The 14933-nt window shown below is 44.0% G+C and overlaps 1 protein-coding gene across 4 annotated transcripts in view; it reads left to right on the top strand.

Annotated features, from left to right (window-relative positions):
- Window positions 1-14933, top strand: part of MMP17 (matrix metallopeptidase 17) — a 225787-nt gene that overhangs the window by 158591 nt on the left and 52263 nt on the right. For 3 of the 4 annotated variants that reach the window (XM_068243452.1, XM_068243451.1, XM_068243453.1), the window contains one exon: window positions 8576-8705. In XM_068243452.1, the coding sequence (XP_068099553.1) occupies window positions 8576-8705 (130 nt within the window). Of the gene's footprint in view, window positions 1-4150; window positions 4225-8575; window positions 8706-14933 lie in introns of those variants that run through there. The other variant, XM_068243454.1, reaches the window with a different exon arrangement.

The raw sequence follows: 14933 nt of genomic DNA, 5'->3' as shown, positions 1-14933 counted from the left end.
CTTTTGATGTACAGTGTAACCTAGTGTAATCTACAGTGTGATCTATATTGCCAAACGATTTATTATGAGCAGGTCCATTCCATTAACTACAGCAGACATTCCATTCACTACAATCGAAATTCCATTGATTACAACAGACATTCCATTCACTACAATAGAAATACAATATATTGTGCAACTCATGCAACATCTGAATTGCATTCAGCCATAATAAAAGAAATAAGGACATCTTATGAAAGCCTGTGAGTTTTTGTAACATTCTTGGACATACCGTATGGATATATAATCTGAATTTTAGCAATCCTGGGATATCCAAGTAATATAACCAAACAATTAATTTGGAAGAAAAGACTTTTCGAAATCTTTTGTAAATGTAATTCTACCAAAAATTCTATTTCAGGTAAGGAATAAATCAGACTCCCCCACATTTATTCCCACTTAAAATGGCTCAAATAACACACAGGTTAATCATCACATCAGGTGCACATACGGTAATTAGAAGAAGGATTTTGAAGAAGGTTTGCCCTATTTGAACCTCAGACATTTCGTTTGGTGTGCTCCTGACTGTTGATGTGATGGTGAATGCCACTGTGAGATCAAAGGAGCTGTCTAAGTCCTTCAGAAAGAAGATTGTACCTGCTTATAAGTCTGGTAAGGGATTTAAAAAGATCTCAAAAGAATTTAAAATTTGCCCTTCCACTGTCCATAAAATAGTGTACATGTGGAGGACTTCCAAAACGATTGCCACTACGCCTAGGTTTGGCCATCCAAGCAGGTTCACCTAGAGTTGAGCTGAAATTTTCGTAATTTCGCATTACTATAATTACGCATGCGAAATTTGCGATTACGATGCGAAATTAGCGTAGCGAAATTGCCATTAAAATCGTAATTGAAAATACCGTAAGCGTAATTTTCAACGCGAAATTTCGCGTTTCGTTCATGCCGTAATTTCGCATTAAACGCTACCGTAATTTCGCATTAAACCGTAACGCTCCGTATAATATAAAAAAGCCGCCGACTTTAAGGGTTAATAGCAAAGCCCCCTTAAATGCTAAGAGCCTCAAATTTGGAGAATATATTAAGGAGATCAGGAGGAATAAGAGGAAAAAATTTTTTTCAAAAACACCTTATAGTTTTTGAGAAAATCGATGTTAAAGTTTCAAAGGAAAAATGTATACATTTAAAAACCCGCCGATTTTAACGGTTAATAGCAAAGCCTGCTTAAAGTTTAGGAACACCAAATTCCTAGGGTATATTAAGGGGATCAGTGGGAATAAGAGGAAAATTTTTTTTTTCAAAAACACCTTATAGTTTTTGAGAAAATCGATTTTTAAGTTTCAAGGGCAAAAATGTCTTTTAAATGCGGAAAATGTCAGTTTTTTTTGCACAGGTAACAATAGTGTATTATTTTCATAGATTCCCCCAAGTGGGAAGAGTTTTACTTACTTCGTTCTGAGTGTGGGAAATATAAAAAAAAAACGACGTGGGGTCCCCCCTCCCAGACCTCTTTAACCCCTTGTCCCCCATGCAGGCTGGGATAGCCAGAATGCGGAGCACCGGCCGCGTGGGGCTCCGCACCCTGACTATACCAGCCCGCATGGTCCATGGATTGGGGGGTCTCGGAAGGGGAGGGGCAGCCAAGCTTTCCCCTCCCCCTCCGAGCCCTTGTCCAATCCAAGGACAAGGGGCTCTTCTCCACCTCCGATGGGCGGTGGAGGTGGAGGCCGCGATTTCTTGGGTGGGGGGTTCATGGTGGAATCTGGGAGTCCCCTTTAAAAAGGGGTCCCCCAGATGCCCACCCCCCTCCCAGGAGAAATGAGTATAGAGGTACTTGTAGTACCCCTTACCCATTTCCTTTAAGAGTTAAAAGTAAATAAACACACAAACACATAGAAAAAGTATTTTAATTGAACAAAAAACATAACCACGAAAAAAGTCCTTTAATATTCTTAATTAACCATTAATACTTACCTGTCCCTTTAAATAAATGATCCCACGCAATATCCTCGGAAATGTTCTATCAGTTACAATGTAACAAAGTTATTACAATATAACAACTTTGTTACATTGTAACTACGCCGCACCCGACGTCACTCACCGCCGCGCCGCCACCGCGTCTGCGCTGCAGGACCCGACAGAGCTCTGAGCTATATAGCTCAGAGCTCTCAAAAGCATCTTTGTATTTGGGCTCCAAGGAGCCCCATTGGTCCTTAGCAGACCAATGGGGTTCCTTCTGATTTGAAGGAACCCCATTGGTCTGCTAAGGACCAATGGGGCTCCTTGGAGCCCAAATACAAAGATGCTTCTCAGAGCTCTGAGCTATATAGCTCAGAGCTCTGTCGGGTCCGTGCAGGACGCTAAGTCCCCGCCGGCTCCGCTGCCCTCCCCGCCTCTCCCACATGTCACCCACATGTCACCCACATGTGGGTGACATGTGGGTGACAGATGTGGGCGGGGTGGACAGCGGGAGCTGCGGGGACTTAGCATCCTGCACGGACGCGTATGCGGCGGCTGAGCGGCGAGTGGCGTCGGGTGCGGCGTAGTTACAATGTAACAAAGTTGTTATATTGTAATAACTTTGTTACATTGTAACTGATAGAACATTTCCGAGGATATTGCGTGGGATCATTTATTTAAAGGGACAGGTAAGTATTAATGGTTAATTAAGAATATTAAAGGACTTTTTTCGTGGTTATGTTTTTTGTTCAATTAAAATACTTTTTCTATGTGTTTGTGTGTTTATTTACTTTTAACTCTTAAAGGAAATGGGTAAGGGGTACTACAAGTACCTCTATACTCATTTCTCCTGGGAGGGGGGTGGGCATCTGGGGGACCCCTTTTTAAAGGGGACTCCCAGATTTCACCATGAACCCCCCACCCAGGAAATCGCGGCCTCCACCTCCACCGCCCATCGGAGGTGGAGAAGAGCCCCTTGTCCTTGGATTGGACAAGGGCTCGGAGGGGGAGGGGAAAGCTTGGCTGCCCCTCCCCTTCCGAGACCCCCCAATCCATGGACCATGCGGGCTGGTATAGTCAGGGTGCGGAGCCCCACGCGGCCGGTGCTCCGCATTCTGGCTATCCCAGCCTGCATGGGGGACAAGGGGTTAAAGAGGTCTGGGAGGGGGGACCCCACGTCGTTTTTTTTTTATATTTCCCACACTCAGAACGAAGTAAGTAAAACTCTTCCCACTTGGGGGAATCTATGAAAATAATACACTATTGTTACCTGTGCAAAAAAAACTGACATTTTCCGCATTTAAAAGACATTTTCGCCCTTGAAACTTAAAAATCGATTTTCTCAAAAACTATAAGGTCTTTTTGAAAAAATTTTTTTTCCTCTTATTCCCACTGATCCCCTTAATATACCCTGGGAATTTGGTGTTCCTAAACTTTAAGCAGGCTTTGCTATTAACCGTTAAAGTCGGCGGGTTTTTAAATGTTTACATTTTTCCTTTGAAACTTTAACATCGATTTTCTCAAAAACTATAAGGTCTTTTTGAAAAAAAATTTTTTCCTCTTATTCCTCCTGATCTCCTTAATATATTCTCCAAATTTGAGGCTCTTAGCATTTAAGGGGGCTTTGCTATTAACCCTTAAAGTCGGCGGCTTTTTTATATTATACGGAGCGTTACGGTTTAACGCGAAATTACGGTAGCATTTAATGCAAAATTACGGCATGATACGACTGTAATGCGAAAATTACGCGAAAAATTACGCTTACGCGAAATTTTGCGAAATCCTTCTTCATTACGATTATGTACTTACGGCCATAATCGTAATTACACTAATTACGCGAAATTTCGCAAAATCGTAATTAGGTCATTACGCTCATCTCTAGGTTCACCCCAAGAGTGAACAGACTGAAAAATGCTAAAAAAAAAAAAGGCTTCAAAAACCCTAATATCTTTTCCAGATATAAATGAAAACGAATTAAGACATCATTATGTGAACACTTCCGGTTCACGTTAATTGAAATCTATGCCCTGATTAGAAGCTGTTATCCCTGCCATGCGAGGTGTAGATTTCAACTTCTAATTGGCTCACATTGATCACAGGGTCAGGAGCCAGTGAAATCTGCTCCTGACTGTCTCACAGAGCTCTGCCGTCATAGCGACAGCAGAGCAAGTGAGATTAAGTGATAGGAGAGTGGCATGATCGGCGGTAGCAGAGAATCCGTATGAAGTGATGTCCCTTAAGGGGCCAGAGACCACTGGTAACAAAGCGGTAAATAATTAACCAAATATTTAATGAAGTTTTCTGATTTTTTTACACGACTGTATGTAACAAACACGGAAGAAACGGCTGCGGTGAACAGCGATACCACAGCAGCCATCTCCATTTCTCTGCCTAACTTTCTATCCGGTCCTCGGGCGTCTAGCACGCCGAGGACGGGTTTGTCAGCAGCACATAGGGTTGCATTGTCGCGTGCGTACACGCATAGACGAGACCTTTATGCGGGGAGGAGGCGCGTCAGCTGACCGGCCAGTCGGCTGACGTCAGAGTAGCCGCTCACGGCTCCTCAATGGTTGATGAGAGGGGGCGTACCGGAGGGGTCTCCTCTGCTTCTTAAGCTTTCCTGAATCATTCGCAACTTGTCTGCTGTTGCGAATACTTCATGTTAGTGCTCAGACCTTAGTTAGATCGGTGTGCTTTGATCCGGGAGTAAACCGGGGATTTCACACAGTGATAGGATTGTTTGATAGCCATAATTATAACTGAATATTGTATTATCTGTGTATGACTCTTGCTCGTTCTGACTATTCTTACTCTCAGTGATTCTGTACTTCTGCCCATCTGATCTTGTTGCCGACTCTGCCTGTTAAAACCTTCCTGCCTTTGCCTTCTGACTTTGTACCGTATCTGCCAGCCTGTTGCCAACTCGTTTAGTCTGACCACTCACCAGAGAGCCCTAGTCTCTGGTGAGGGGTTTTGTACTGTTAGTGCCCTCCAGCTCCTCTGGTGTGGCATAGCTAAACCTGTCAGTACTACTGTTGCACCAAGCACCATACTTTGCTATCACATTAGCTGTTGGTATACCTGTATTATTGGTGATTCTGCAGATCATCATATAATCAGGTATATATCTGCATTATAGGTGATACTGCAGATCACCTAATAATCAGAATCCAGTTCTTGCTGACACCAATCGTTACACTGTACATGTTTTTAAACTGAGAGCCATCTCTACTGATACTTGTTTTGAAAAGTTACAGTACTTATTTAATTTACACTTGTAATTATGTTAAAGGTATATGCGTATGGAACACAGTTATGTAATTTACCAATGCCGCAGCAACGGGATGGAAAGGCTGCTACCACATCTGCTACCACCACCTTAGCTGCTGGCTTAGCCCTTCACCAGTGCTAGTAGCACTGATTACCTTTTATATGTACTCTGATTACCTTTTATATGTACTTAGAACAAACATTTCCGCTTCCCCAGTTTAAACCTCTTACTCTTTGGTCATCCTTTAAAGAGGAGCTGTCAACCATACTATATCAGGAAAAAATATATATATAAGTAGATAAATACTTGCTCTACTTACATAACATATGTATTGAACTGTCCGCGTTATGATTCCTGTGAATTTTATAAAGGAAAAAGTAGAGAATCCTATTCTAGACAGTTTCCATATTAACTGTGGCTATTTTGAAGTTAGTTGTGATGTAATATCCGCCCTTAGTCTCCTCTGCCTGATTTGCCTGCCCTTCACTATAGAAAGTGCATTGTTTCAGCCTGAGAAATTTTGGCCAATCAGAGAGTAACAGAGGTGTGGGAGGGGAAAACAGGAGGGAAAGAGGATTCAGCCAATCAGGCTGCATTAGTTAAGTCTGAGGGGAAGTAAATAAGCAAAAAAAAAAAGACAACCCAGCATGCCCTGCAACTTCTCTTTTGTGTACCAAATTTTCGGTGTACCAAATAAGAGTCATGTAAACTGGGGAATGATAATTTATCAACAAGAAAAGTAATAGTGATTTTAACTTTTGGATTGCCTGATTAGCATCCTTATTACTTGTTTACCAGATAAAAATAAAGAATTGATTTTTGATTTTATGCCCGACAGTTACTCTTTAAACCAGGTTTGATGCTCCATAGCATATGTTATTCAGGGACCAACAAGCTCTGGGCCCTTTAACCTCCTTGCCGGTTTTCCCGACCTGAGCTCGGGGTAGAAAAAAGCAGCTGCTATCGGTGATCCCGAGCTCAGGTCGGGGTAGGCATTGCAGAGCTTTACCTGTAGTTGTGGAGTCCCGCGCGCGATCTCGCTGCGCAGCGGGACTCCAGCCTCTCTCCCCGGCAGTGTGGGGTCTTTCCCTGGCCGCCGGGATCCCCCATGTCCCCGCTATTCTTCCGGGGACCCGGCAGCCAGTTGGAGCAGCGCAGCCGTGGTGGTGGCAGCAGAGCGGTGGTGGCAGCGTGATGTCATCGGGGGCGGGGCTAACATTGAAAACGAACTTCTCTATATTAGAGAAATATAGAGAAGTTCGTTTATATGTATATTAGCGCCATCTTGTGGGCAAAGAGAAAACTGCAGCCCAGGAGCCCAGGAAGGTAAAAAAAAAATTTATTTTGCTGCAGATCTCCCTGCCAGAATGATTTTTTTCAGGTTTTAGGGTCTGAAAGAGTGAAAAAAAATTGCACCGCTTTTAGACCCTAAAATCTGGAAAGAATCAGACCGCCAAGGAGGTTAAGGAATGGAGCCTTTTCTTTCCTTTTTACACTTCCTGATCACTGTGATTGGCTCACAGTCATAAGGAGGTCAGGAGCCAATGAAAACGGCTCCCAACCTATGTATGGAACTCAGCTGTCTTTAGACAGTGGAGATCTGTGACGGTGGGGACCTGCGATTTTGTCCCATGCATGGGAGCCGCCGGCATTAAAACTATACCACATCAGGCTTAAGGGGCCCATACACCAGCGGCAGTGGCAGCTCCACAGATTGTGAATCGGTTTCATATTGAAATCGATTCAAAATCTGTTTGCAGTGTAGGCAGCCAGTAGATCCCCCTTTGATCAGATTCGATCACAGAGGAATCTATCTGCTGGTCGATCTGGTGGCAATCGACCAGTGTATGGCAGCCTTTAGGCAGCCACAAAAGCGGTGTAGATTTAACCATTGGTGGTTCCGAACCAGTTAAACAATACAGTTGCCTGGCAGCCCTGCTCATCTTTCTGGTCAGTAGTGTCTAAATCACACTTGAAACAAACATGTAGTCAGCTTTCTGTCAGAAACACCTGATCTGCATACTTGTTCAGGGTCTGTGGTTAAAAGAATTAGAGGCAGTGGGTCCGCATGACAGTTAGGCAATGTACATTGTTTAAAATTCTCACCTCAGATTCCCTTTTAAGGTGTGTACACATCTTTTGATTTTATGTCGCCTGTCAGGGATCGGGACCTGATCAGCTAGGACAATATCGCTGGCTGGCCTGTTCAGACGCGTGTCAGCTATATAGCTGACGACGTGTTCTGTTGCTATGCGGGGGGAGGGGACGATAAAGTGGCACATGCATGATGCCACGCCGGAGATCGGTGCAGGCAGTGCAATTGGCCGTCACGGGGGTCAGTTGATCCACCAAGCGGATCGCTGGTAGGTCAGGGGGCTGCCGGCCACTGTACACACGCCTGACTATCAGCTCAGGCGGTCGCCATCGGCCGCCTTAGTCACGCATGTGTACCGGCCCTAAGAAATATTACACCACCTAAAGCAGAGCTGAAGAAGTTGAAAGCAGGCTTTGCGGAAGAGGGTTGCAGCTTTGCAAAGACTTTGTGAAGACAAATTGTGTCACATGCATTATACATACAATGTATATGTTGCTTGCGTAATGCATGTTACTGGCTGACCTGGTCAGCTAAAGCACATTATACCCACAATGTATACATAGCATGTATAACATGAGTCATGCTATTTGCATGTCACACAGCTTGCGTAAAGCCAGCTAATCTTTACATGCCCTCCCAGTGCACTGTAAAGATTACAGAATATACCCAAAAGAAATAATTAAACAGTGAATTATTTACCATAATATCAACATCATGAAGGAGCTTATAAATATTTAAAAAAGAAACTGTGCCACCGAGGGCCTACACAGGCCTAGGATATTACGGTAATTGTGCCACACGTTATTTTTTTTAGAATTAATTGCCCAACTTTATTAGTTAACAAGTTGGGGGCACCAACCGTTTAATTAAAGAGAACATATATGGTCAGGCATTGTAGCAATTGAATTCACAGGCTTACTCAGCTAATCAGCTTAGTTTAGTGGTGTATAATGTTGTTCCCCTGAGTGCTTTTCTGTTTATAAACCGTAAAAACATGCTAGGGCTTAAAAATTACATTCATTACATGCAAGATCTCCTTTGTATGTTTGCACTGACATTTTCCCACAATTCCTGCTTAATTTGTGATTTGTAAACCCACGCAGAAGGAAACAAAGAGAAAAGGAAGTTCCTGCATCTCCTTTTACCCTGAGTGTTCTATAATAAGCACTTTTTTTTTTTTTTACAAATACTTGAACAAGAACTAACGAAAGGGGATTAAATAATGAAAGAAAGTTTTGTCCTTCACAACACAGATGAGGCCACCTTGGAACTAATGAAAACCCCTCGTTGTTCCCTGCCTGACCTGTCCCAATCAGAGGCCACAAGGAGGAAGCGGACTGTTCAGCTGGTAACCAAGTGGAACAAAAGGAATTTGTCCTGGAGGTAAGAAACATTACTCTCATCCGTATTGTATCATTGTCCTGTATGAGAGTGACGCATGTATATGTAAGGGAAAAAAAGAGTGAGTAGCAAACCCAGAAATGTTTTTGTCCTAAAGTAGTTTTTTATGTGTGCAAGTGCAGCCGGTATTTCTTCTTAATTATCAAGTGCAACCATTAACTTTGCTGGGTAGGCTTATATTTGAGTCAATTAAAAAATTCCAGCTTAAGAGGGACAGATATTGATTTATACATGAGGTTGACTTGTATTTGAGTATATACGGTGGATGGACCAGCACACCAAAATTCAGTTAGCAATAGATTTGTATTGAAAGACACACAAAAATGTAAGTAACATACAAAAGCATAAGTCGCACAATATGAACACACGATGAAACCCTGATATACAGACAGGTTATGCAGTTATCACGCAGCTATAACATGCAATGGCTGTTTAAGTACAGATACATAAGAAATGGAGCAATGCTGCACAATGCAAGTAAATCAATGCAGGAAGAGCATAACACAGCGGAGAATTGTGGTAGGGTGACAACATGTCAAAAGTCAATTACCCTGACAGGGCTGTTTCAGACCTGCGTCCTTCGTCAAAGGGTATTGAGGAAATGGTCCGTTCAGGCTGCTGCCATCTATGAACAATAATGATGTCATCTCCTGTCTACCCAAAGAAGCAAGAAGGCAGACATGAGGCAAGGCTTCTGGTGAATATATCTTTTAGTAAAGAAATATTTTTTTTCCAATTTTTTAGCCAAGAATGTTACTGTAGGGAAAGCAGCCCTTGCAACCACAAAGGGACCCACAGGTATGAGGGCCCCAGCTACTTGGCCTCAAGGGTTCATCCTCCAGATTTGTTGTTTTTGTGCTATACTTGTTATGAGTGGGAGTATCCTGATGTTCCCCCTTTTTTACATGATGCTGGCAGACTGTGGGGGTCACCAAGGGTAGACAGACAGGGAAAGAAGTGTGAATCTTGGGGGACATCAGAGTTTTGGTGGGGGGTTCATATGATGTGTAGTTATGCCCCTGATACAACCACAGACGGCCAATGCAGAGTCACAGACATTGGGCAATTATCGCAGCTGCAGTACGTGGGTAATGTGAGTGTTGTTATAGCATTACTGTAACAACGCTAGCGTTACCTACAGTATGTACCGCATGTCACGCTTATTGCGCAATGTCCAGTGCTCTACAAAAGGTAATATTGCCATTCACTGCCTACACATGGTAATATTACCAGCAGTATGTGAATCAGGCCGAGTGGCTGCTAGTTCCAAATCATTTCTCATTGATTTTAAATAATCATCTGTTAAAGTAAAAACTAGAATTTGTTAGATACTTTACTTTTCAACCGAAAGAGACATTTATAGTACCGCGTCACTGTATGTGTACAAGCTTATTAGCAGACGTCAAACAAATCACCTGTCGCCTGGCCAGGAGCCTCTGCTCCAGCCATTTCTTGTATTATTATTTAGTATCTATATAGCTCCAACATCTTCCGCAGCGCTGTACAGAGTATATTGTTTTGTCACTTAATTGTCCCTCAGAGGGGCTCACAATCTAATCCCTACCATAGCCATATGTCTATGTTTATATCATAAAGTGTATATATATCGTAGTTGAGGGCCAATTTAGAGGGAAGCCAATTAACGTATCTGTGTGTTCTTCGGGTGTGGGAGGAAACCAGAGTGCCCAGGGGAAACCCACGCAGACACAGGGAGAACGTACAAACTCCTTGCAGATAGTGCCCCGGCTGGAATTTGAACCGGGACCCAGTGCTACAAGGCGAGAGCGCTAACCACTACGCCAGACTGCTTCGTGTCACATAATTACATTTTTAAAATGGTATTTAAAAGAAAAAAAGTCTTCTATGAGGATCATTTGGGCTGTGTACTTAGCTGTCAGATGATGTATTGAGAGCTGTGTCTAGAGATGAACTTTAGGTAATCTTCCTGAGTTTTACTCTTTATACCAAACTTAATTACTTTTCCAATAGCTTTTTTTTCTCTCCGACTGAAATTATAGGCCTATTAAATAAGACAGTAGCCTAAAATAATGGGAATTTAATTAGATTCCATACAGAGTACCTGGTTGTACATCCCAGTGTGGCATTTACTGCATTTTAGCCAAAAGTGTTTTGTAATTAAAGGAAGATCAATCTAGGCATTGTAAAATTCCTGTGCCTTCTGCATCAGTGCAATTAATAGCTTCAGCGTTTATGTACCTGTAAAAATCTGATGAGTAATTTAATGATTTTCTTCATACTATGTGTAAATTATATATACATAGACCTGTACCTATCTGTGAGCGATCCCATAATGCAGTCCATTCGTTTTGGGAAGATGGAAAATGTGCAGAGAAGAAAAAGTATTCCGTGTGTATTTATAGGATAAAAGTGCCCCCTAGAGACAACTGCCAGTAATACACTGACAGCAGGCATTCACATTTCTATTGATGCTAAGAGAAATGTATATAGTGCTAAGACACTTACTTGCAGGAATAACTTAAAAAGTACATACAAATTGAAGGAAGAAAGATTAAAGTGAGTTTGGCATGCTGTCTAGCACTGAACTCTAGATTGTCAGGCCCTATGAGGGACAGTTAATGATGACAGGAATTGTTCTAAAGCTCTTCGGAAAATGTGTCAGTGCTAAATATATGCATAGAGATGGTGATGATAGATCTAAATGTGCTGCTCTTAAAGCTGCATCTTCTCTCACACAATGAAGTAAATGCAAATTATTAACGCAACACATTTGTTTGGGGTTGCCACTCTAAACCAATAGTCTTCTCCAGAAGCAAGGGGTTAAGGTGGCTATACATCAGGCAACTTGGTGGCTTATTGATAATTTGATTATTCTAATCAAATCAAACAAAAATTGGTGCTGCCAATGGCATGCCCAATCGACCATGCAACCAATTTAGGGTCCTTTTTTTTACTGCAAAAAGTTTTTGACCAATTTTGATGTGCGTTTTTTGTGCGTTTGCGTTTTTCTGATTGGCAAGTGTTGTCTTGATTTTTGAAAATAGATACTAGTGGTTAAATCAATACAAAATTCAAACGCATTTCTATGCGTTTTTCATGCGTTCCTATACTTTATATTGAAACGCAAAACACATCATAATCACACAGACATGCGTTTGCGTTTTTTTTAAAATCGGAACGCAGCAGTGGAAAAGGCCACCCCTGACTCTTATTTTAAACAGGCTGCACTTAAGAATCAGCAAATGCATGCGTTTTGCGTTTTTGGCAAAAATCGCAGCTAGTGGAAAAGGGCCCTTAGGGCCAAGCATGTTGAACGGACATGCTGCAAGATATCGGGCCATCGTGGTCGATCAGGTGCATGGCAGTAACGGCGAGCGATATCGAGAGGAGCGATGAATGCAGCAAAACCACCACCGCTGTTCCCCCAATATATAAATGTGCATATAGATGTGAGCATTGATACATTACCTGTCCTGTGTCACGGTGCCCATCTGTCTCCCGGATCCGCCACTCTTCCATTATAGCGGTATACACACCGTCGGCGCATAGCACGTGGTGTTCAGATTCGCTCAAAGAGACATTTGTCTCTTGGTCAAATCTGCCCACCTGATGTATGATTGTTTTAAAATTCTAAGCTGAATAGACTTCTTCGGACTTATCACTATGCAAACAAACAATTTTTCCTGCTTTCTCTCAAATGTTTGTTTGGCAAAAGCCAACAACCATCACATAAGGGAGAAGTCTGTGTGACACCTACTGACATATCTGGTCAGAAAGTGGCTCCATCTCAAGAATGACACATTGATTTGAAAAGAGGAGTACATCTATACCAATCTAACATTTTCTATTTAACCATGTGAACTGGGCAGCACGGTGGTGTAGTGGTTAGCGCTCTCACATTGCAGCGCCGGTTTAAATCCCAGCCAGGTGAACATCTGCAAGGAGTTTGTATGTTCTCCCTGTGTCTGTGTGGGTTTCCCCTGGGCACTCCAGTTTCCTCCCACATCCCAAAACACATACAGATAAGTTAATTGGCTTCCCCCTAAAATTGACCCTAGACTGTGATACATGCATTACATCAGGGCTGCCCAATGTGTCGATCGCGATCTACCAGTAGATCGCGAAGGACTGCTGAGTAGATCGCGTCGGCATTTTAAATTAGTACAGCAGACGCTTACTATGAAGCGCCCGGTGTACCATCAAATTGTGCAGCTCTGCTGCCCTACGCAGAGCAGCGCACAGCCAATTAGAAGCGGCAAAGGGGAGGGGGCGGCACGCGAGAGCCTCGTCCTGCCCACCCCCTTCCTTCCCTGCCCACCTTCTTCCTCCCCGGCCCACCCCTCTTCCTTTCAGTTCGCCGCTCTCATCCTCCACTGTCGGGATCTTCCTCGCTGACCTTGCATGCCCGGAGGGACCTTTGATTAGCGGCGATCTGCAGTGGAGAGGAGAGCAGAGGGTAACGGCGTTTATACAGGACGTGCTTTTCCTGTATACACGCTATTACCCTCCGCTCTCCTCTCCACTGCTGGTCTCCTCTAATCTGTGGTCTCCCTCCGGGCATGCAGAGTCAGTGAAGGGGGGTGAAAATTTGGAGAAGTGTGGCAGTTGGTGGAGAGAAGGGGCACCTATGCCTAGTATGTGGGAGACTCCTAAGCTTAAAGGGAAGGTCCAAGCAAAAAAAAAAAAAATGAGTTTCACTTACTTGGGGCTTCTACCAGCCCCATGTAGCCATCCTGTGCCCTCGTAGTCACTCACTGCTGCTCCAGTCCCCCGCTGGCAGCTTTCTGACCTCGGAGGTCAGGGCCACATTGCATACATTTTTACGCATTCTAGCTAGTGCAGGAACAAAAATGTACGCGTTGCACCACTAACACGTAAAAATGTATGTGTTAATGTTCCTGCACTAGCGGGAATGTGTAAAAATGTACACAATTCGGCCCTGACCTCCGAGGTCAGAAAGCTGCCAGCGGGGGACTGGAGCAGCAGTGAGTGACTACGAGGGCACAGGATGGCTGCATAGGGCTGGTAGAAGCCCCAGGTAAGTGAAACTCATTTTTTTTTTTGCTTGGACCTTCCCTTTAAGGGCACCTATGCCTAGCTATATGCGAGGGGCACCTATGCCTAGCTATATGCGAGGGGCACCTATGCCTAGCTATATGCGAGGGGCACCTATGCCTAGCTATATGCGAGGGGCACCTATGCCTAGCTATATGCAAGGGGCACCTATGCCTAGCTATCTATGTGAGGGGCACCTATGCCTAGCTATATGTGAGGGGCACCTATGCCTAGCTATATGTGAGGGGCACCTATGCCTAGCTATATGTGAGGGGCACCTATGCCTAGCTATATCCGAGGGGCACCTATGCCTAGCTATATGCGAGGGGCACCTATGCCTAGCTATATGCGAGGGGCACCTATGCCTAGCTATATGTGAGGGGCACCTATGCCTAGCTATCTATGTGAGGGGCACCTATGCCTAGCTATATGCGAGGGGCACCTATGCCTAGCTATATGCGAGGGGCACCTATGCCTAGCTATCTATGTGACGGGCATCTATGCCTAGCTATATGTGAGGGGCACCTATGCCTAGCTATATGTGAGGGGCACCTATGCCTAGCTATATGTGAGGGGCACCTATGCCTAGCTATATGTGAGGGGCACCTATGCCTAGCTATATGTGAGGGGCACCTATGCCTAGCTATATGTGAGGGGCACCTATGCCTAGCTATATGTGAGGGGCACCTATGCCTAGCTATATGTGAGGGGCACCTATGCCTAGCTATATGTGAGGGGCACCTATGCCTAGCTATATGCGAGGGGCACCTATGCCTAGCTATCTATGTGACGGGCATCTATGCCTAGCTATATGTGAGGGGCACCTATGCCTAGCTATATGTGAGGGGCACCTATGCCTAGCTATATGTGAGGGGCACCTATGCCTAGCTATATGTGAGGGGCACCTATGCCTAGCTATATGCGAGGGGCACCTATGCCTAGCTATATGTGAGGGGCACCTATGTCTAGCTATCTATATGGGGGCAGCAATGCCTAGCTATCTATACAGGGGGAACTTATGCCTAGCTATCTATATGTGAGGGCACAAATGCCTACCTATCTGTATGGGGGCACCTATGCCTAGCTACCTATATTGTGGGGCACCTATATCTGGCTATTTTAAATGTTGGTAGATCTCACAAGCACGGGAGTTTTCAAAGTAGCTCGCGAGTCAGA

This window comes from Hyperolius riggenbachi, chromosome 1, assembly GCF_040937935.1.
Source record: "Hyperolius riggenbachi isolate aHypRig1 chromosome 1, aHypRig1.pri, whole genome shotgun sequence".
In the NCBI taxonomy this organism is placed as follows: Eukaryota; Metazoa; Chordata; class Amphibia; order Anura; family Hyperoliidae; genus Hyperolius; species Hyperolius riggenbachi.
This window is presented reverse-complemented; position numbering and strand designations above follow the sequence as displayed.